Source organism: Nothoprocta perdicaria, unplaced genomic scaffold (genome assembly GCF_003342845.1).
Source record: "Nothoprocta perdicaria isolate Ctin4 unplaced genomic scaffold, notPer1 scaffold_112, whole genome shotgun sequence".
Lineage (NCBI taxonomy): Eukaryota > Metazoa > Chordata > Aves > Tinamiformes > Tinamidae > Nothoprocta > Nothoprocta perdicaria.
Window position 1 is genome coordinate 2329891 of NW_020454228.1, and position 20753 is coordinate 2350643.

General features: G+C 37.9%; 1 protein-coding gene across 1 annotated transcript in view; it reads left to right on the forward strand.

The window, feature by feature from the left end:
• PHEX (phosphate regulating endopeptidase homolog X-linked) overlaps nt 1-20753 on the forward strand; it is a 94329-nt gene that overhangs the window by 5980 nt on the left and 67596 nt on the right. Inside the window, exons 4-6 of the mRNA XM_026052091.1 lie at nt 16073-16159; nt 17273-17499; nt 19616-19684. Coding sequence (XP_025907876.1) covers nt 16073-16159; nt 17273-17499; nt 19616-19684 — 383 coding nt within the window. The remainder of the gene's footprint in view (nt 1-16072; nt 16160-17272; nt 17500-19615; nt 19685-20753) is intronic.

Genomic DNA, 20753 nt, shown 5'->3' on the forward strand with positions numbered 1-20753 from the left:
CAAAAGGATACTTAAGCTGAAAGACAGGATTGTAGGATTTGAGGCATTCCCCCTCACAGTAGGATAGCAGAGCAGAGCACAAGACCACCACGTGCACACTTAGAGCTGGTGCAGATGTTAAGCAAACATCAGTCAAGCAGAGCACTCCCTCTGCCAGTGGCCAATAGAAGGAAAAGAATGTAATAGGACAAAAATAGAATGATATTTTTCAGCATACTTAGCTAGTTTTGGGACAGTGGCAATTCTGGAGATGAGTGTTTTTGGTTATTCTGTTTTCTTCATGTTGCTTTGCCAGGTGGCAAATAAGATGTCTAGGTGCGTGGTTGCCACTGGAGCACCTGAACTATCATCAGTGAAATGGAAGACTGCTTAAGGATGTGCTTAAAGTTAAAAATAGCCTGAGGTGGAAATGTGTAGGAAGGGAGGTATTTTAATCTGTGTGTGAGCTGACTTTGTGCCTTACTCTGCAGTAAAGCCACCTCAGCAGGAAGTTCCACAGACCAACTGGGGAAAAAAAGGTGGCGATTATTGCTGGGTAGGAAAAACACACCAGGTTTTTATGATTGCCACTAAAACTGTGAGTCATGCAGAAGAAGGGAGATGTGCAAGATTTAATATTGTCCTTGATGTGTCTGAGCATTGTATACCTTAAGCATGTTGTTGATATATTGACATTTGTAACAGCCTGCTTACACTCACCACAGAACAGAGATCAGTCTTTGGATGTTGTATTTAAAGTGATCTATTGCATTTGTTATTCTATTTTGTGTATATGCATGTGTGTGCATGTATCAAAGCCCTCTCTACTTGCATTCTTCAATCGTATCACATTCAATCTCCACATTGTTAAGTATTTTAAAAGCTGCATTCAGTTTTGGAGTGTGAGTCTGGAAATTTCAGTATAGGATGCAGTCTAATGACTGCTGTTTTAAGTCTGCTGAAGATGTCACAATCACAAGAAAAATTACAGCCGGAGCCTGTTTTAAGTTATACATTTGCATTGTAACTGTTCTGCTGCCAAAATAAGAATGTGCTAGATAACTGCACGTTCCATCTGAACCAGAGCCACATATAAGCCAGATTCAATTAAATGTAGAATAGCAAGATGTGACTCTTATCCTGAATTTCCTCTTTTTGCATTTCCTCTTTTTTGCAGAGGTTAATCAAGGGCATCATGCTAAGCCATATTTTTTAAATGATTTTCCTACTACAGTCCCCTTAGAATTTGCTAATCGCTAGCTAAGAAAATACCACACAAAGAAAGAAGCATCTGAGTGAGCAGTAGTTGCTTAATGGCAATTCTTTATCAAAAAAACACCATGGTGTAATGAAGACCCTGGTAATTACTTTGAAACAAGGCCTGAAGCGCTCTTTAGGAATGCACAGGAAAAAGGATGTGAAATGGTACTTGGAGATGATTGAATATAACATTTGTCATCTTCTCCTTTACTTTTTAATAAATTTAATAAATACTCCAATCTGTAAATGGATAGATTTCAGTGCAAGTGGCTGAAAGAATGAGGCACAACTTCAACCTCAATATATGTTTGTGATTTAACTAGATTTGCTTTATTAAGTCAGTATGGCACTCCCAGTTACTCATTTTGCCATCAAAAGTTTTAGCAAGAAGAAGAACTTTTGCATAGAGTGGCATATATGGCAGACCAGACTTTGGAAGCCAATTTAATCTCTTTCCTAAAGAGCTCTTAGTGGAGCTTTGTACTTTAAATTTCTCTGTTTGACACTGCGTAGATTAAAAAAAAATCACCTTTAAAGAGCTGCTTATTACACAAGTTCTATATTCTGAAATATTTATCATATTAAAAAAAGTATTAATCTAAAAGTGATAACATGGGCTGTCCAGAAAGCCACATTTTTCATAATTGATATTCTTTGATGGTGTGATATAGATGGAAGTACTTAGGCAATATATTAAAAGAAAATGATGTTACTTAAATAAATTATTTGAACATTTAATCTGTTTTCTGATCCCTGAACCTTAAATATCCCTGAGTCTTAAGTAGAAAGGAAATTTGGGTATTTTGTAAGTTCTGTACAAAGCCTTGGTTACACTAGGACATCTTCAGTGTTCTGTGTATTTTATTTTATGTTCAGAGGCAACCAAGATATTGAAGAATATCTTCCAGATGTTAGCAGGTAGCCAGAGGAAGAATTAGTTCTGGTTAACCAAAAAGTAGCACATGCAACAGCAGAGTGTATTCAAAAACCTTTAGTAACTGTTGCTGTGGGTTTTTTTGTTGTTTGCTTTTTTTGTTTGTTTGTTTGTTTTTTTGAGGATGCAGACACAGAGGAGTCCAGGACCTGTCTGTCAGCTGCAGGGAAGGGAAGAGCGCTTTCCCTGTCTGTTGCGACTTTTCTTGATTTAACTGGGAATTGTGAAGAGGACTAGGGGGCTAGGTCAATGAGAAATAGTGGAGAGTCATCGGGCAGTAGATTTTGACTGACTGAAGAGCGCAAGAAAGGTGTATTTCAGGGTTCTTCTACATTTGCAAAGTGTGGCAATCATACCAGTCGCCAAAGTGTGGCCACCAAAACCGTATTTTTGTATAAGAATTTGGGTTTATAATGGATAAGAACATAAAATACTTTATACTCCTGTAGCTTTCTCAGGCTGTGTTAGGAACGACTCAAACTAAAACAGTATCATCATTTTCCTTTCAATTTCTTTCCCGTCCTTTGTCTAAGGGTCACTTGGATTTCTTTTTCTAGCCTCAGAGAAACCTGCAAGCTCCATACGAAACTCACTTTGATGTCCTGACTACATAAAGTGGCAAAACTCCAGCCCAGTGAAACATTAGCAGGAATAGCATTTCATGCCTTATGGGAGAATATACAGAAGACAGCTCCAGATAGCCAAAGCACACAAAGAAAATCAAAGATGAGTTAAAAGCAGAGTCTTGTGCTTTCAGTTGTGACTCAGATTCATAGAATCCTAGAATCACAGAATCACAGAATCTTTCCGGTTGGAAAAGACCTTCAGGATCATTGAGTCCATCCATAAACCCATCACCACTATGCTTGCTAAACCATGTCCCTGAGTGCCTCATCTACACGTTTCTTGAGCACAGCCAGGGACAGCGACTCCATAACTTCCCTGGGCAGCCTGTTCCAGTGCTTGACTACTCTTTCTGTGTAAAAATTTTTCCTAATAACTAACCTGAATCTCCCCTTGTGCCACTTCAGGCCATTTCCTCTTGTTTCTTCAATTGACTGACAGCTAATAACTTCAAATATTTAGCTTAAAATTTCATGGTTCCTAATGGAACTCTATTGGTGAGAATGAAGGTAGTTTCCCTAGTTAATCATTTCTGGCTGAACTAAATTGTCCCTAACTTGTAGCAAGCCTTTCTTTTGCAGATGCAGTGCAGGTACATTGAAAGGTACCATAGTTTGTTAAGGACGACCAATTTTAGCACTGCTGGGACTGTGAAGAAGCCCATGGAGTCTTTCAAAATGGAAGAAATGGTTGAAGTTTAGCCTTTGTGATGTGAAAAAGAGCTACTTCAAACTGCAACCATTTCAGCTTTATATTGTGTCACGGTTGCAGTGTCTCTGCAAGTTAATGTGCGTTTCATTTGCTGCAAAATTTCCTGCAGCTATTTAAAATTTTCTGTTTTACTTGGTGAGTTTAATTAAGAGTTTAGGAGCATTGTCCTCTTACCATTGAAATCCAGGTGGCTTTTCATGAATAATTCCAAACTGTAAGCCTGAGGCAAATGTGAGAGTACCCATTACCTCTAGTGAATACATATCATGAGCCACTTTCTTTTATTTTCTCCAAAGTCTGTAGAATAATTTTTTTTTTCTTCTGTCCAAGTGACCCTGCAGGAATCAATAACAAAAGAAGCCTCTCCATATACTCCTAAATATCAGCATCACAAAGAAAATGTTTTCAGTTATACGAATACTTTGTGAACAAGTCAGTTTTTAAAATTTAGTTTATGCCTATGGAAAAACAGCTTATGGATTATGTTCCCATACTGGTACTGCTCCAATGAGACACATAGTTGGGACTAATCTTCTCTGCTAAGTTTTCTTCCTCAATATCACAATATTGAAATTTGTATTAGTTTGAATGTTAGTTTGTCCTTTCAGACAAATCCTTTAAGGCAGTGTTGACTGTTTGCTGTGCTACTCAGAGGACTGGGTGCTGCTGGGCTTCGATTGGCTTCTGTTCCCCCAGCTTTTGGTAGACACATTGTTGGGACCACTGGGATGGCACAGATGTGGCTTATGGCCTATGTAATGTAACACTGAAAACGGTATATTTATCTAAACATAAGAGAAAACTGGCACAGCACAAGTCAGGCAAATCTCTCTGGCAACAAGTTAACATTTTGATTTTTGATAAAGTATTTGAGTCCAAGATGGAGAAACCAAGACTTCTTATGAGCTTTTGTGGCTGCATGGAATTAAAGCTGTATCTGTAATGGTGCTTTGGGGAAACCATGAGTACAGAAAAGAGATCATTTTGGTTGCTGAATGAGGTTTAAGGCAGCATGGTTGCTGAGCCACAGGATTCCCACAGTGTCTGTCTGGTCAGTTGACCAAAACATCATCTTCCCATGAATCTTGCATTACAATAAGTTTAGGTTAGGCTTTTATCACTCTCTAATTCTATACATAACACTATCTTCAAACTAGATTTATAGTGAATCTCTATTTCAGCTGTTATGTGCATCAGAATAATATATGATATCTTTGGATATTTAATTCTAAAATTGCTATATGACTATACTTTGTACTGGTAATTCTTCAGAAAGAGGCATTCATTCCTTGATAAAGAGGAGTATGTGACATTTGATTTTCCATATTGACTAAAACAAAAAATAATAATAATGCAATATATGTTGAAAATATTAATATAATCAAGTAAAGCTTAGTGCTGGCATTTCACACACAGCTCCATTTGTATGCTAACAAACTGGGATTCTTCAACTTTTTGGTTTAAATGCATCATAAACTAATGTGCTTAATCTAGTCAGCATATGTCAATGTTATCCTATATAGCATAATACTGAGGGAGTAGAGTAATACTGCTCAAAAGATTGTATAAAATAAATATTACTGAAATCAGATTTAGGAACGATGGCTCTCACATCTCCATAAGATTATTTGCCTTTTCTATTATAGTTTATAAACAATTATATTAGTTATTTTTGTGAGAAACTCACATGGAGTACTTATCTTTTCAGATACAAACTCAGAGAATTTACAAAACACTAAAATTATAGCCACAAACAACATTGCCATTTAGGAAATGTGCTGTATATTATATCACTGAGCATTGTTAGAAAGAGTTTATGTAAGCACAGCTGTCCTATTGCTATTTCCATTAGAGCTTTCATATTGTTGAAACTGATATTCAAAAAAAGATAGAGAAATTTCTTCTTGAGGAGCAGGAGGCACCTAAAATGCTAGCATATTAATAGGGTTTATTTGTATAAATGCAGTATTCTTTCATGAAGTTGGCATTTGAAAACACTTATTTGATCCACTTGATCCACTTTTGGCTTGGGAATTGGAAAGTATCTGAATGGATTCATTACTAAATCTTCATTAATTCCTGTAGACATGCATATTAATTAAATTCTCATTAATGTGAAATTAATTCATAATAACTAAGTGTTCTATCAGAATGTCAGAGGAATTGATAGTGATGGACTAGATGGACTAGACTATCCTTGCTGAAATAGAAACTGTCATCAACAAATAGGCTGATGAACAGTAATTGTATCAAATATGAAACATGTTTGCCAGGATTGATTAATAGTGTGTTGATTATCATTAAATGCCTCTTCAAAGGGGAAAAAAAGAGTGGTGTGAACACAATTTCTTAAAACAAGGCAGGTCTATATTAAGGTGTCAGCTCTATAAATACAGTTCTAAGGAAGAAACTCCTGCTGCTGCGGAATAAATTCACAATATTTATTAAAAAAATAATAATTGATGCAAATAACATCATTCAAAATATGGAAGCTGTTATACTTAAGGAATATCTGAATCTGTTCAAGACAAAAACAGCCCTTTCAAAGATGACCAAGAGTCCAATTCATTAGCATTCTACATGCCTTCTGTGCACAAAAGAAATGGGTATATACACTATGGCAGATGGTAGGACAAGGTGGGTTTGTCTAGTGCTCTGAAGGTAGTGGAAGGCTGATTACAGAGAGAATGCAAAATATGAAAGCAGAAATAGTATATGCTTTGGTGAAGTTTGCTTCATTATGAGCATAAGAAAAGGCAAAAGAATATTCACTGCTTAACTTACATCAGTGCAGATTCTAATAAGATGATCCAAGACTCTTAAATTCAAGATTAACTTGCTAAATAACTTATTTCTTCTTCTTCTTTTTTTTTTTTTTCTTGATGGGGAGCATAATAGAAGTTGTGGGAGGGATTAATTTTGATGATGATATCATTATCAAAAAGGAGGAATGTGGATCTTTCATTCCTCAGGATAACACCTCAGCTGTGAAACAATAGCCTGAGTGGTAGCTTTTCTTGTTTTTTTCCAGTTGAAACCGCTTTATTTGGTATAATATATTCTAATTACTGAGTCAGAGGCAAGAATGATTCTTCTAAGTGGTTTTATTAGCCAGCTTTTTCAAATACTTCATATTGTTGGTGTGATATAAGGCTGCAGTTCCTGTTGCAACAAATATGGAATGTTGCATATAAAGTCATATAAAGTAAAATAATTCTGATGGTAAAGATGAAAGAAAAGATAACTCAGAAGTCTCTATTTCTCAATAACTAGAAAATCTCAAGACAGGGGACACATTGAGAATAAGCAAATGGGCTTCAACGTGGATGTCTGTTTGGTTCACTTTCTAGAATGGGGTTTAATTAGCTTCAAATTAGTATTTTTGTTTGTTGTTTCTGTTTTGACAATGTTCTCTAGGTTGGATTGATGGTGCATATATATTTTTCCAAGTAAAGTGATTATTTTCCTGTATCCTTTTTAAATATATGTGAGAATGAGCTCCTTAATTTGTAAACTTAGCTCTTTGCTCATATACCCTCAAAAATGAAGATGTTTTAGGGTTATATATATACACCGACAGGACAAACATTTTAAATGAGATTTTTTTATGGAGAAGGAGCATATTGGTGTTTATGATATTGTTTCGATTTTTTTTTCTTTCTCCTAGCAGCTTCTCTTCCTTCCCTCCCTTTACTTTCTTGTAGCCTCAGATGCAAAGCTTTATTTGGACAAGGATAGATTTAAGCATATAGAGATCAATTTTTGCACGTCCTTAGAACTAGTTTCTTTTTCTATTTATATCGAGCAAACAGTAGAGGAATCTGAGCCGCAATAGAAATTGAAAGCAGACTTTTATAATGTTCATTTAAGTAATTTTTGTAGTGCATGCTTTCCTTTCAGGTCTTCCAAAGTGAACAATATTACAACCATCAACTAAAAAAACAACAACAAAAAAAGAAAGAACCTTAAAGTCAGTAGTATGCTATTTTTTAAAGAATTAAAATACATTAGTGAGACTACCAATACTAACTAGGTAAGCTAGTGGAAGTAGTAGTGATGAAGTGCAAATTAAGTACTCATGCAGTGTGTTTTTATTTTGAAATCTTGGATACAAAGTTATTTGAAAACCACACCCACTTGCAACAGACTCTATAATGAGAGTTTGGGAATGTGGGCTCCAGCTGTGTGTGCCAGGCTCTCCACCAGACACCTGAACTAGTGACAAGCACTGGAGAGTAAATAGCAAAAGCGGTAATTTGAAGTTTAAAAAAAAGTCTGTATTACAGGGAAGCTCCAAAAAACCCAAATATTGCTGTCTACTGGTTGTTTACGAAGAAGACGGGTTTTACTATGAACTGAAGTTATGTAGTAGAAGAAATTCTTAAAAGGAAATTTATTTTTAAGACATAATTAATTAATCAAGTCCTGAAACTATATACAGTTAAGGATAGAAAGCTAATTTTGGTTACACTAGTGTCAGAAGACAGCTATGAATAGCTTTTCTTTTCATCTTCAATGATGTTTACCTTCATGGTGTCTTGCAAGCAGGCAAGAGCTAGCTGCCCTGCAAGGTTTTCGCACACAAAGCAGCTCTGAAACAAAAGCAAGTGTAGCTGCATCAGTGCAGAAACCTGACTGGAGCTAGAAAAGCTTCTAAGAGGGATAAAGTCCTGTTGAAGCACTAAACAGAAGCGCTTGCCTTCTGAAGCAGAGGGTGACTGCATTTGCAGGACTATTCTCTGAGAGAACAGATTTAATTCTAAGAATAATGCAGTCTTGGTTTGACCATACTTGTCTTGGTTTGACCATACTTGTCTTGTTTTCCAAAAATATATACGGCATTGAAATATGTCAGTTAAGTCTATTATTTCTTCTTAGAGCCTATAAATCAAGTTATCCCCTCTTTTCACAGCTTGTTATCTGGGTTGTCAGTATTACAGCCCATCAGACTCATATTATCATGTAGCAAGCTGGCAAAGTTACCATGGGTCAAGTGATCATAGCAGAGATGTGCATAATTTTAGACACTGTGGCTAGTGCTTTTATTTTGAGGTAGAACATTATACTCCTTGTAGACTTTGCTCCATAAAACTCACCACTGCCAGCTCTTTTTAACTCCAGACTTTGAGGGAAAAAAAGGAAGTGGAAACTAGATACAGTAAAATCTCAAACCATTCTGAAATAATCACTCTTGGAACACGCCTATTTGAATGACTGTATTTAAGAATGTGCACTGATCTATCTCCGACTTCTGCAACAGCAGCATGGTTCTAAGCTCTTTTTTTTTGGGTCTTTTGCATTTTGGCCAAGTCAGTGCTGTGCAAGAAGGCTCCATGGGTCCTAATAAACATGACTTTAAATCCAGTGCATGGGGAGTTTCAAGAAATTGCATCATCTTGACACAAATATTTGGCTTCTGTCGATTACAGTTGTTTATCAAGTGGTTCATTTGACATAGGTCCTTGCAAAAGAAATCTGTTGTTAAAGCGTTAGGTGTTCCTAATGAGGACTAGATTAAGCATAATTAGATCAGAGCTCAGGGACTCAGGCATTGGCACGCTGCACACAGGTGCTATATTTTTTGCATGGTCAGGGCTCAGCAGACAAGTGTTTGCCACACGTATCTGTATTCTTTGGTGCATGATGCTTTGTGCCTCCACTAATGCATAAAATCTGCCTCTCTTGCCCTCCCCCGTGGAGAAGATTTTGAGAGGAAGAGTCACCATCAATATATAACAGCATTTAAGTACTATTTTCCTCTGCTTTCAAGCTGAAATTCATCATAGGAGATCCTTAAAACTTGCTACTGCTGGCCTCAGAAGGTATCCTGCAGCTTTCCAAAAGATAACTTGGATTTTACTTCCTCACAGAAGTATCACAGAATAATAACTTGGGAAGAACACAAAGCTTGTGACTGGTATCTGGAGGTGGGTGAACAATTCTTTTAATTCTTCTCATCAGACTGAAGACCTGACCTCTACAGCAGGAGGGGCCACAGAGGGGTGTGTGAAGAACAAAGGCTTTGTGGCTTAAGCACTGAAGGAGAAATCCACCCTGCCTGTCATTAGGTGTTTGCCAAGAAACTACTTTTCTGCAGATGGAGTTTCTGCTTATTGGTCTCAGAAACTAAAGGTTTCAGAGGAAGGGTCTTGGGACATTATATAGATATATGTATATGTGTGTGTATATATATATAAAAAATATTATATGTATTATATGTATATATATACACACATATAATATATATGTATATACATATAATATATATGTATATATATACACTAGGCAGTAAACAAGGCAGTAAACTTGTGGGTGTGAGCTGCTGCAACCTAAAGTTATGGGTGGAGTTTGCTGTGGCATGGGGGGCTGGTTGTAGGCAGGCATAAAGAGTGAGCGTGCTCTGCCTGTGGCCCAGAGCTAGGCATGAGTTTCTGAGCAGCCTTTGGGCGCGTTTCTGGATCTGTTTCTGACTTCCCTTGTGAGGCAAGGCAAGATGCTGAGGTGTCGAGGCATACTGAGGTCATTTGTGCACTACTGAGGTCACTACTAGTGACCTTAGTGGGAATAAGGGACATTTAGCAGCTCCAGAGGATTGGGGCTGCTTGGATGAAGTTCATCAAGCTTTATGTTCACCAAGGAGCATCACTGAAATCAACAGTACTCTGACATGAGCTACATAAAGAGGCATTAGTCCTCTGTGCCTCACTTTCTTTATCTGTAACAATGAAAAATGTTCTGTTTTCTGTCCTGTATCTGAGTGTGTTGAAATCTTTATCATAAAGGTATAGAGTGCGATGCAAAGAGCAGCTATTAGATTATCTCCTGTGATCCAATGTGTATCACAAATGATTACATTACCCCTGTATTCAGCTCAGTGACTTACGTTAGAATAAAAGATGATTCACATAGGGCTAAGGTTTATCTTCCAAAAAAGCATCTAGTCTTGAAGAAGTTAAGGGGAAGAGAATCCAGCATCCATTAATTGCTTGGCTTCAGTGGCTGATCAGTGTCACTGCGGTATCGGTCTTCATCTTCTAAGTGTAGGGGTTTTTTGAGTCTTTTTTTCAGAAGGCCAAAATTCTGTTTGGCACAAAGTGTTTTCTAATGGTGAGGTACTTGTAGATCATTTAATCCCATTACCTTTCCACTCTCTTCTGTGCCACTAAACAACTCACGCTTTTGAAACTGCTCACTGCATGACACTTGTTTTTTGCCAGAATCTCAAGCCACCACACCCACAGGAAAACACAAACAATTGTGACTTTTTTCTGCCCCCTGTCCAGCTGTTCAGCCTTGTTTTTAGAACGCAGACCCCAGGAGGGCACACAGTGTTCCAGTCCATCTCACCAGCCTGAGCGTGGCAACAAGGGCAGCTCCAAGACTGCTATGCCATCCAAGACTGCTCTTTGCTCTAGCATTGCCCTGGGGATTCGCACTGAATTGCTTGTCTGCTTCGAGCTTTTCACTCCTTCAGGGTTACAGCTTTTCAGGAAATGGGATGTCCCCTTTGGGTTTTTCCATAGCACTTTCTGTTTAAAGTCTGAATGTATTCCCACTGGTATATTCCCACATGCAGTGCTTTCTCTTCGAAGTGCAAAACGTTATAAAATATTTCAAATCTTCATCAGATAGCACTGTACAAATGTTTAGTTGGAAGCTTCCACATGTAGCAAGTGTTTGTTGAAAGGATCAGGAGAAAATGAATGAAAAAGCAAAAATGCTACTATCTTCACTAGCACAATATATTCTCCATGTTTGTGGCTGGAAAGTTGATAGAACCTTACATTATTTCAGAGCAATTAATAAGCTTAATCAATCACATAGTTCAGTTGCATCCCTGGGAGAGGCTAAGTAGAAAACTGATAGCACAGAGTATATGCAGTCTGCAGATCAGAACTCTAATTTAAGTCTATATTTTCAATCTGAGGAAGTGGAATACATGTTGCTTTCTCCCACAAATTTGACCACACAAAACCTTTTTCATGCATTCCAGCTCAGATGAGAAAAGTAAGATAGCATTTCTCAGTACTGTAAATTAAATTAGGGGTTTGAAAACTAAAGTGGAACTGGGTAAGACAGTAGGCTGGAAAATCAACAAAGGCTAGAAATGGAAAGTAAGATTAAAGGTAGCATTTAGCCACAGGATTATTCTTAGCAACTTTAGAATAGTCAGATTAAATATATATTTATATATATTTAGATATATACACACAAAATGGATACTTTGTAAAGTGAATTGCTCTCACTCTTTAGCAGTGGATGACTACTATTTCCTCTAGTATAGTGAATCTCAGGAAGTTTGTTATTTTTTAGCCCTCCTGTCCTAGAAAAGCACTGTCTGAAGTCACTTAATATAAATATTCTTTCTATCCTGTCCTCCCAGTTCCCCCTTCTGATGTGGCCTTTTTTCTTGCCTGCCTGCAAGGTGCCTATGCACCTATAGTTCATAGTACTGACCATCATTGCCAACTCTGGCTTCTTTTTTTGTTGTTGGTGATATGTACACCTTTAACTAGCCTCTGAAAGTCGTAGTCACCTAATGAGATGAAGTATGTTATTTCACCACTGTGGAGCAGAATTACAGATAGGTTTTGACACTCACCATAACTGTGTTCTGACGACAGATGTAAATTTTGTGCCTGAGCCTCCTGCCCCCACAGAAAGACCCTCTTGATCCCTAAGAATAATAAAAAAGAAACTATAGAATGAATTTGAAACACATCTCACAAAAGACATGATTGTCAAGTGGAGCTTTGCTATAGTAACCATCCAAAATTGTGTATTATATTTGGCTAGGGACTAGTGATCAGATTCTTGAGCTGCCGCAGCTTAACAAGTTGCTCATGGCCATGCAGGAGGCACATTTACAGCTCATATACAGGCTTTAAATTGTTGTGAATAAGAAAACAAAACAAACACAAGCTTCGTAGTGGTTTAATCTGTAGTATCTCTCTTTGCATGTGGTGATGGTTTCAAGCTACCATATTTTGCTTTGCATTTTCAACAGATGTTGCACTGTGTGGATGTGAATCCCACTATCCCACTACCAGCAGCAACTACTACTAGTAGTAAGTTACTAAATTGTGATTGCTGCTGATCACTTGCGATTATGCATTGTGATCATGATTTCAATAGTTATGGAAAGTTCATAGAATCAGAATCATAGAATCCTTAAGTGCACACGCAGGGTCACCTAGAACTTGTCGCATAGGGCAGCATCCAAGTGGGTTCTGAAGATCTCCAGAGAAGGAGACTCCACAAATGCCTTGGGCAGCCTGTGCCAGGGCTCTGTCGCCCTCAGAGTTAAGAAAATTTTCCTTAGGTTCTTGTGGAACTTTTGCTGCCTCAGTTTGTGGCCTTTTCCTCTAGTTCTATCAGTGGCCACCACTGTGGCCTGTGTTTTCATGTTTAGTATTAACCTTTAACTGGGAGATAACAAATGGACAGTTGCTTCTAATTTTTTGTGTGTGTGTGTGTGTCATACAATTTCTGTATATTTCACAATCTTTTTTTGTCCCTTAAAAATTGATGTTGACAGAAGCTGAATAAAGTTTCTCTCGTAACCAGTGAATCTGCTGAAAATTATTTTTTTTCCTACTGAAATAGCTTGTAGATTCAAGCTGAATTCAGTTAACATTTGGAACTTGAAGTAGAAGATTATCTGGGGAAGCTAAAGCTCTCTATTTTTTTCATTCAGAAAATGGTCTTAATTCCAAATAAATAAATAAAAAAAGTTGCAAGAAAGACAAAATTCACTGTCCATCTTACTGCTGAGTGAATTGCTTTAGTCAAGCCATTGGTAACCTTGCCCACCCTAACTTGGCCTCACTTTTTAATTCCAGACAATGAAATCAAAAATTCATGAGACTTAGCTTCTCAATGGACTTACACAACTACATATGCTCTCCCAGTTAGAGGAGACAACAGTCATCTGGAATGGCAGAGTAGGAAAATAAACAGAAGGCCTGTTGCTTTTTCAGCCAGTATCTGGGGTATTAGCTGACCCGTGGACATCTTTCTCTACCCATCCCTTGGCAGGCTCCATAGGTCTTGCCTTCAATCAATAGAAAGAGACAATATCTGCAGTCATTAAAATTGGACAAGTTGGAAAGTCGCATCCCTGCCCAGCTATATTAAGAGTTGGATTTTCTCGGAAGTGCTAGGAATGTACTCCCTCACTTGGCTAATTTGAAGCTGGCTATATTTTTCTACACTGGTTACTATCACAGCAGTGATTTCCTTTCCATGGATACCCTAACCTGTAGATAGCGTCATTTATTATCTGTATTCTTCATTACTCTGCAGTGCTTCTTGCCTCTTCTTGTTCTTTAAGAACCCTTATACTGAAGGGCATTAAAGATGAATATATTTTGTAAGTTAAATTGGAGTACTTCTAAAACTTGTATTTGGATTTTAATTAGCTAATGCAGAAAGCAGATAAATTCCAATATTCCAGAGCTGAGTTTCTAAAATTTTTGTTGAGGCTTGAGGGTTAAGGCTGAAGAACCTCCTTTGTCTAAAGAGTGTTCAAGGATCCCTCTCCCCATTTCAGTGCCTGGGCACAGGATTCAGGCACCTTATTTTGTTTTTCATGTATGGACAGGGGATTTTACACAATCAGAATCAAGTGTTTTCTTCATAAATGAATTCTGAGAAAATTAGCAGTGTCCGATGCCTACATCACACTTTGCAATAGTGCTAAGAAGCTAGAACAGGGTTATTTGATGGGAATATACCAGGTCTGATTTTAATAGGATTTTGTGCAGGTATATTCCTAAAGTTGATTTTATTTTATTCAGTCTCATCCATTGTTTCTCTCTTGAGTTTCAGCAAGGCTTTAGCTATTGAATTTTATTAGATTCAAATTTCATGGCTATGTAACTCACTAGCAAGGAACAGAAATTATTGCAGTAACTGTAACTGGAATATGCTTTTTCATCCTTGGTTTTATATAGGTTTGATTTATGATTGCTTTTAAATTTCCATTCTTAAAACATGAACAGATCTGATTATTCTGTGCAGAACTGTGCTGGTGTCAGTGACTGCTATTATACTGTGCTTAAGAAGATGAGAAATATTAAGAATTTGAGAATTCCCAACCAAAGTTGCTGTGAATCCCGTCCAGCAGTAGATTTAGGGAAAATCTAACCCATAACATAAACGGAATGATCTCATTACATTTCTCAAAGATGCAAATGCATGAGGTGTTTCTGAGGGAGAAAGAGAAGAGGAGCAAGGGAATGAGGGGCATTTGCTCATTGCTAGGATATTTGTGACTAATAAACAGTTTGATGTCAGCAGTATGGCTGAAGAAATGACCATAGACTGGGTTCAGCTGTAGCACCTTGTTGCACTGCTCCTTACTGGAGCTGGCAGTGGTTTGCTATGCTATGGTTTGCTTCCCCAGTACTTTTGTGCTCTTTCCCTCCCTTGAGTGTAGGTGTTCAGGCTCATATGGTAGAGGAATAATTGAAATGTGCCGTACAGCAAGTTCTTTAAGGTACTGGGTAAAACTTTGGAAATAAATGTCTTTAAATCTTACCTCTAGAGGTCTGCTTCTAATTCTAAGGGAAGTAGTGCTAAAACACAGACCATTTTCAGATATGTAAGTTAGTGGCACCACTCAGCCATACTTTTCCCTCCTTACCTCCTTTGGGAGGTAATCTAGAGAGAAAACTGGTGAGTTACTGGAAAGGACATGGGCTAGAAGCTAGCAACTGCCCCTGGTGTGCAGGGAGTGCTACTCTTGGATTGCAAATGCAGTCAACTCTTCATTACTCAACATAACCCCCAGTAACAGTGTGTAAAGACAAGTAACAGTGCCATGGTTTTGCCATGTTAGGTGCTATGAAGTCCCACTGAGGTTCTGCTAGTTTTGGAAGACCATCAGCTCTTCAGCACTGCACTTTCTTTGGACATGCTGCTTAGCTCAGGCACAGCATAGCATGGAGCTAGTCTGTGCTGTGGATGGCCTTATAAAACCTTTCCAAACCCAGCACTCTGTGGAGTATGATGTAAAGAAGGTGTTCATGAAGTTTTTCATGGCTCCTTAGCTCTGTATTGTCTTCAGTACTGAGATTGTGCTGTGTTTGACAGGCAAAGGGAGAGCTCTTGGCTGTTCGCAGCTACAGCAGAGCCAGCACATGTGAACCTCAGTGGTCTTGCTCCCAGGATCACCTCCTCATTTAGACTCCAGTTTTACAACATGTCCACACCAGGGGCTAAGCCACTTGAAACTCAATTCCTGCCCTCTATTCTGGCTAAGAGGCCAGAATATTCTGGCCCCACAGTTTTCAGTCCCCTCAGTTTGCTGACGTAGTTGTTTGTGAAGATGGCAATAAGCCGTATCAGTCAACCATCTTTAAAATATCCCTATTAAAAAGCAACCATGCCAAATAACATTCTGTGTCAAGGTGGAAGAAAGTGAAAATGCCTCCTATGCTTGTGTTACTGCTTAAAAAATACATGTGGTGCCTTCCTCATCAAGATTAAAGCAATCACTGAGACAGGCAAACAGGCAGTATTTTTCCAAGATGTTAAAAGAATGTCATTTCTTTTTTTCAGCATTGCTTGAGAAACCTATCAGCAAAAGACGGGACACTGAAGCTGTACAGAAGGCCAAGATCCTTTATGCCTCCTGTATGAATGAGCGTAAGTGCCCTCCTCTAAGAGGGACAGCTGTGTGTTACCCATGTTGGCAAAGGCAGGCCCCTTTGCTCTCTGCTGACCTTGCTGAAGTGCCATGCAGCTGCACAGGTTTTGCCTATTGAGATTCAACTGAATGCACAAGGTCCTGTGTCCTTTTTTGAAGCTGACTACCAAGACAGGGGTACATTAAGGCACAAGAAGTTAGTTTTACAGAGAGGTCTGCATGTCTGAAAGCTGTGAAAGGTTTATTACCTATGCAAAAGAATAATGCCATATCTTGGGAGGTATTGCGTGGCAAGTCAGAGGAGCCCATGGCTTTTGGAGCCTCTGATGGAAATTTCACAGTCATGGTGTGTCTGTGGACCTGGGGCTGTGAACACCCATCCCTGCAGAAATGTTGTGCAAAAAAGGAATTTAAAGAAAAGTGGGGAGGGCTGAAAGGTTCTAGAATTTTAACTCATTAGTTAGTTGAATGTCACACCTATTTGAACTAGAAACTCTATGGCCACATTTTTGCAGCACTCGCAAATATTACTGTAAGGTGAGGTGTGTTAGCCGGATACACCACCGTGTCAGCATAGCTGAGTCTGACACTCAGCTTGTGTCAGAGACCTGAGTGCTGGGCAGCCAATTTTGTCACTCATTGTCCTTTGTCCTTCTGGATCTCTTTCTTAATTTCCCCTAAAATTAAGTTTTTTCTTCCAGCATACTCTGAAACTGGTCGTCAGTTATCCTGCCAACCTGTTTCCTGACAACCTGCCCCACAGTCTCAGTGATCATACGCTGACCCTTCTAGTTTTGATAGCTCACAGAAACCCCTTTCCAGAACCAGCTAAGTCCATATACTGTTTCCTGGTTCCAAAGGAAGATATACATTTTCATTCCTTCCATTTTTTTTTTTAAGGCACTGATTTGCCCTGTATTTCTTGATCCAGATAAACTGTGACAGGACTCTCCTGCCTCTCTGTTCCGAAGTACACCAGAGGCATTAGGTCTCAGCTGTTGTGCTTTGTCTTGCCTAGGAATCAATCAGTGCCAATAAATCTTTGTGCCTCCTGTGGCTGCTGCTGGATTTGAATTGTCTGGAAAGTAATTATTGTCTCTTGGAAATTTCAGATAAAATTGAAAAAGCTGATGTGAAACCACTGTTAAGTATACTGAAGCATTCACCTTTCCGGTGGCCTGTGCTGGAATCGAGCATTGGACCTGAAGGACTGTGGTCAGAAAGGAGATTTAGTTTAGTCCAAGCCCTGGCAACTCTTCGTGGCCAATACAGTAACTCTGTCTTCATCCGTTTATATGTGGCTGCTGATGACAAAATGTCCAATCAATATATCCTCAAGGTAAAATAAAGTTTATCTAATAAGTTTCTGATATTTTGTCATCTCATTTTTTTAAAATACGTTCATGAATGTTTACATGTAACTTGTTGCTGATATCTACTGAATTGCAGGTGTGTTGTAGGTGTGAATTTAGGGGAATTTAGAAGAACTGGAACCCAAAGCTTTTGAAGATTATTTATGTAGAGGATATTTTCTCATGAGAAAGGGCCCAAAAGGTCAAATATGTTCCATATCAAAAAATATCCAGGGTCTGTGTGTGTAAAACTAAGAGGTGGATATCCGGTCCTGGGTGGATTCTGGATACTGCTTATGATTCATCTGTTTTATGAAGAATGTTTTTTGTCTATGAAGAATGGTATTTCAGTAGCAGATATTTTGAATCGGAGATATTTTTCCTGTGCTTATTTTGTGCTTCTCTTGTGCTTAATAGCACCTTAAAACACAGAGGTGTCCCAGACACATCAAACTTGAAATGTAGAATATACTTAACCTTTTTGCTGAATAGTTATTGGATTTAAACTAAAATATTACCATTTGGTTAACAGGGTGTAGCATTAAATAATGGTTTAAATCTAGAAAAAGAAAACAAAATGTTGCCTGGCTGTAATCTCAAGAAAATCCAGAAAACTGTGATTATTGCTCTTAATTATTATTCTCATCATGGCAAACCTGAGAGCCTGAGCCCAAATACATTGCTGTTGTTTATGCTGAGCATCCAGAAGAGACGAGTATGCACTGCATGAAGGCAAGAGAGAAGGGCCAAAGTAGAAGTTTTTTTAACGTATTTATGGTTATTATTATTACAAAGAAAAAAAAAGTGATTCTTACATTGCTACATCTTGGTTAGCTGTAGGAATACAGCCATATTTAGGAATGAAACAACAGTGGACTGGTGATACTGGAATAGATGTTGATTTTGACTCAGTTCTTTAAAAAGTCGCTTGACTGAGGCATATCTGTTTTGACATTGCAAGGGCAACTTTTTCCCATCTCTAGGACAGTTTCCCGGGTACTCAAGTCAATGCCAGATCAAATTTCCTATATTAAGGAAATTATTCTGCTGTTCAGGTCTTGTCTGACTTCATTTGGCTTCAAAGATATGAAAATGTGTAGGAGAGGAAATATTTAGGTCTCTCTTGGACCTTTCCATTCAGGTCACCTCCCAGTGGCAGATTTGAATATATCCTTATCGTTGGTCTCTTGAAAATCAAGTTTACCTAATTGTATCTTTGCTCAATATGCTTAGTAGTACTTAATAATTAGGTATGTAAGTAACTAAATACACAGTTCAGTATGAATACTGAATTCATACACTGTATGAATAACTATATTCCTTAGGGTAATCTGTTGCTGTTGTTGTTAATTTGATTAAGAACTTGATTTGCAGTAGGCATCTGCCAGCCAGCATTCCACTTTGTCAACATAACAAATTCTCCAGAGTGCAGATACACTGTAAAGTATTTCAGACTATTCGTGGGAATAGCTGTATTACAAAATTCGTATCTCCTTATTCAGCATTTCCCAGTTATGAGTAGATCAGGGAAAAAAATACAAGTTCCAAATAAATCTTTGTTCTGAATTCAACACAATCTTTTTTTTTCCTATGAACTGAAGAATTTGGTTAACTTTTTTAGTTTGATTCTCATATTTTTGCTTTCCTTAGTTCATCTGACTCTGACTCTTAAGCCAGGAAAATGTGGCAAGCAATTAAAGCAACAGTCATATAATTGGAATAGACCAAATTGCCTGAGGTTTGTTACTGTCAGGATGTATATCTGCAAAATATAAGACTATATTCTTTTCAATTTAAAATGCTGAAAAAAGATGATAGTGTGTTGCTTTTTTTTTCTGAAGAATCAGAATTACACTGAGAATCACTCCTACTCTGCTATTAATGAATGATTTATATTATTTTGTTTGTAGTATGTATTAAATGTTAAGAACCGCAGTCAAGAGGGAAAAGATGAAATTTGCTCATTCACTTATTTAATATTCTAGTTGTATTTATTCAGGTGAGTTCCTATAAATGCAGAAATATTAAATTGACTGTAGGTTTCAGATTGAAAAAATACTTATGACCTTAATTATTAAAGATTTTTTCTTTTATTTTTAACAGCTAGATCAAGCTAGTCTATCTCTTGCATCTCGAGAGGACTATCTAGAAAACACCACAGAAGCTAAATCTGTAAGTATTCTTAACTTGAACTCTGTGTTTCAAGTTCAATCTTTTTTTTTTTTCTTTTTTGGCTCAGTAGTGTGGGTTTTCTTCCCCTTCATTGTTGCTTTTGGTTTGTTGAGCGCTGTATTGAGATTGGGTTGTGGTTTTTTGTTTTTATTTTTTCAATGTATTTTCTCTTAAAAAACATCACCACCACAAATCCTCTTCCAAAGTTTCTTGCACCACCTTTTTTGGGGGGGGAGGGGAAGATTTGGCTTGCCTCCAGCTGCAAGTCCAAGCACATGTCAAGTACCATTGCAGGTTATTAACAACAAATTAACTTTGCTTAACTAAGGAGACAAGAATCCCTCAACAGATTAAGTGCTCTTCTTCCTCTTCTCCCTTTATGATTCCTCAATGTTCTGATTATCTGTAAGTTCCTTGTCACATTTCTGTGGACAAGTCATGAACTGATGATGTTTGTCAAAGGGTTTAGGGTGTATGCTAATATTTAACAATGGCAATACCTTTTCCCGTGCACTTGGAGATCAATTGTGGGCAATATCCATGGCATATAGCCCAAGACCCAATGGGAATAACCACTCAGATTTTCATCAGTGACTAGTCATTGCTGTTCAGGTTTTACAGTTTATTTTTCCTCTTGTATTCTCTGAGAAGCTAGTGAGTTCTCTAGCTACATCCATGTGACCAGATGATGCCAGAATCCAAAGACTTGTATCCTCTAAGAGATGAAAGCTGTTAATGTGCTAGAATATGAGCCAGTAGCTCTCAATAAAAAGTATTCTGATATCTCTGAAACCTCTGAAAGGTAACGTCAAGATAAAGGTGCCATTACATACAATATATTTTGCTGACACTTGTATATACATGGACTAAAACTATACTTTTTGGGGGGATAGCTAAGGAAAACCAATGCACTGTAGTAGGCATGTTTGTAGTGCTGTGGCAGGGATACAGGAGGGAGAGGATGTTCAGAGCAGTATCACTTTATTTGCCTATCTTTTCAACTAGCAGATCTACAGATGTATGTGAGTACTTCTTCAGTCCTGCACTGATCTCAGTATGAGTTTGTGGG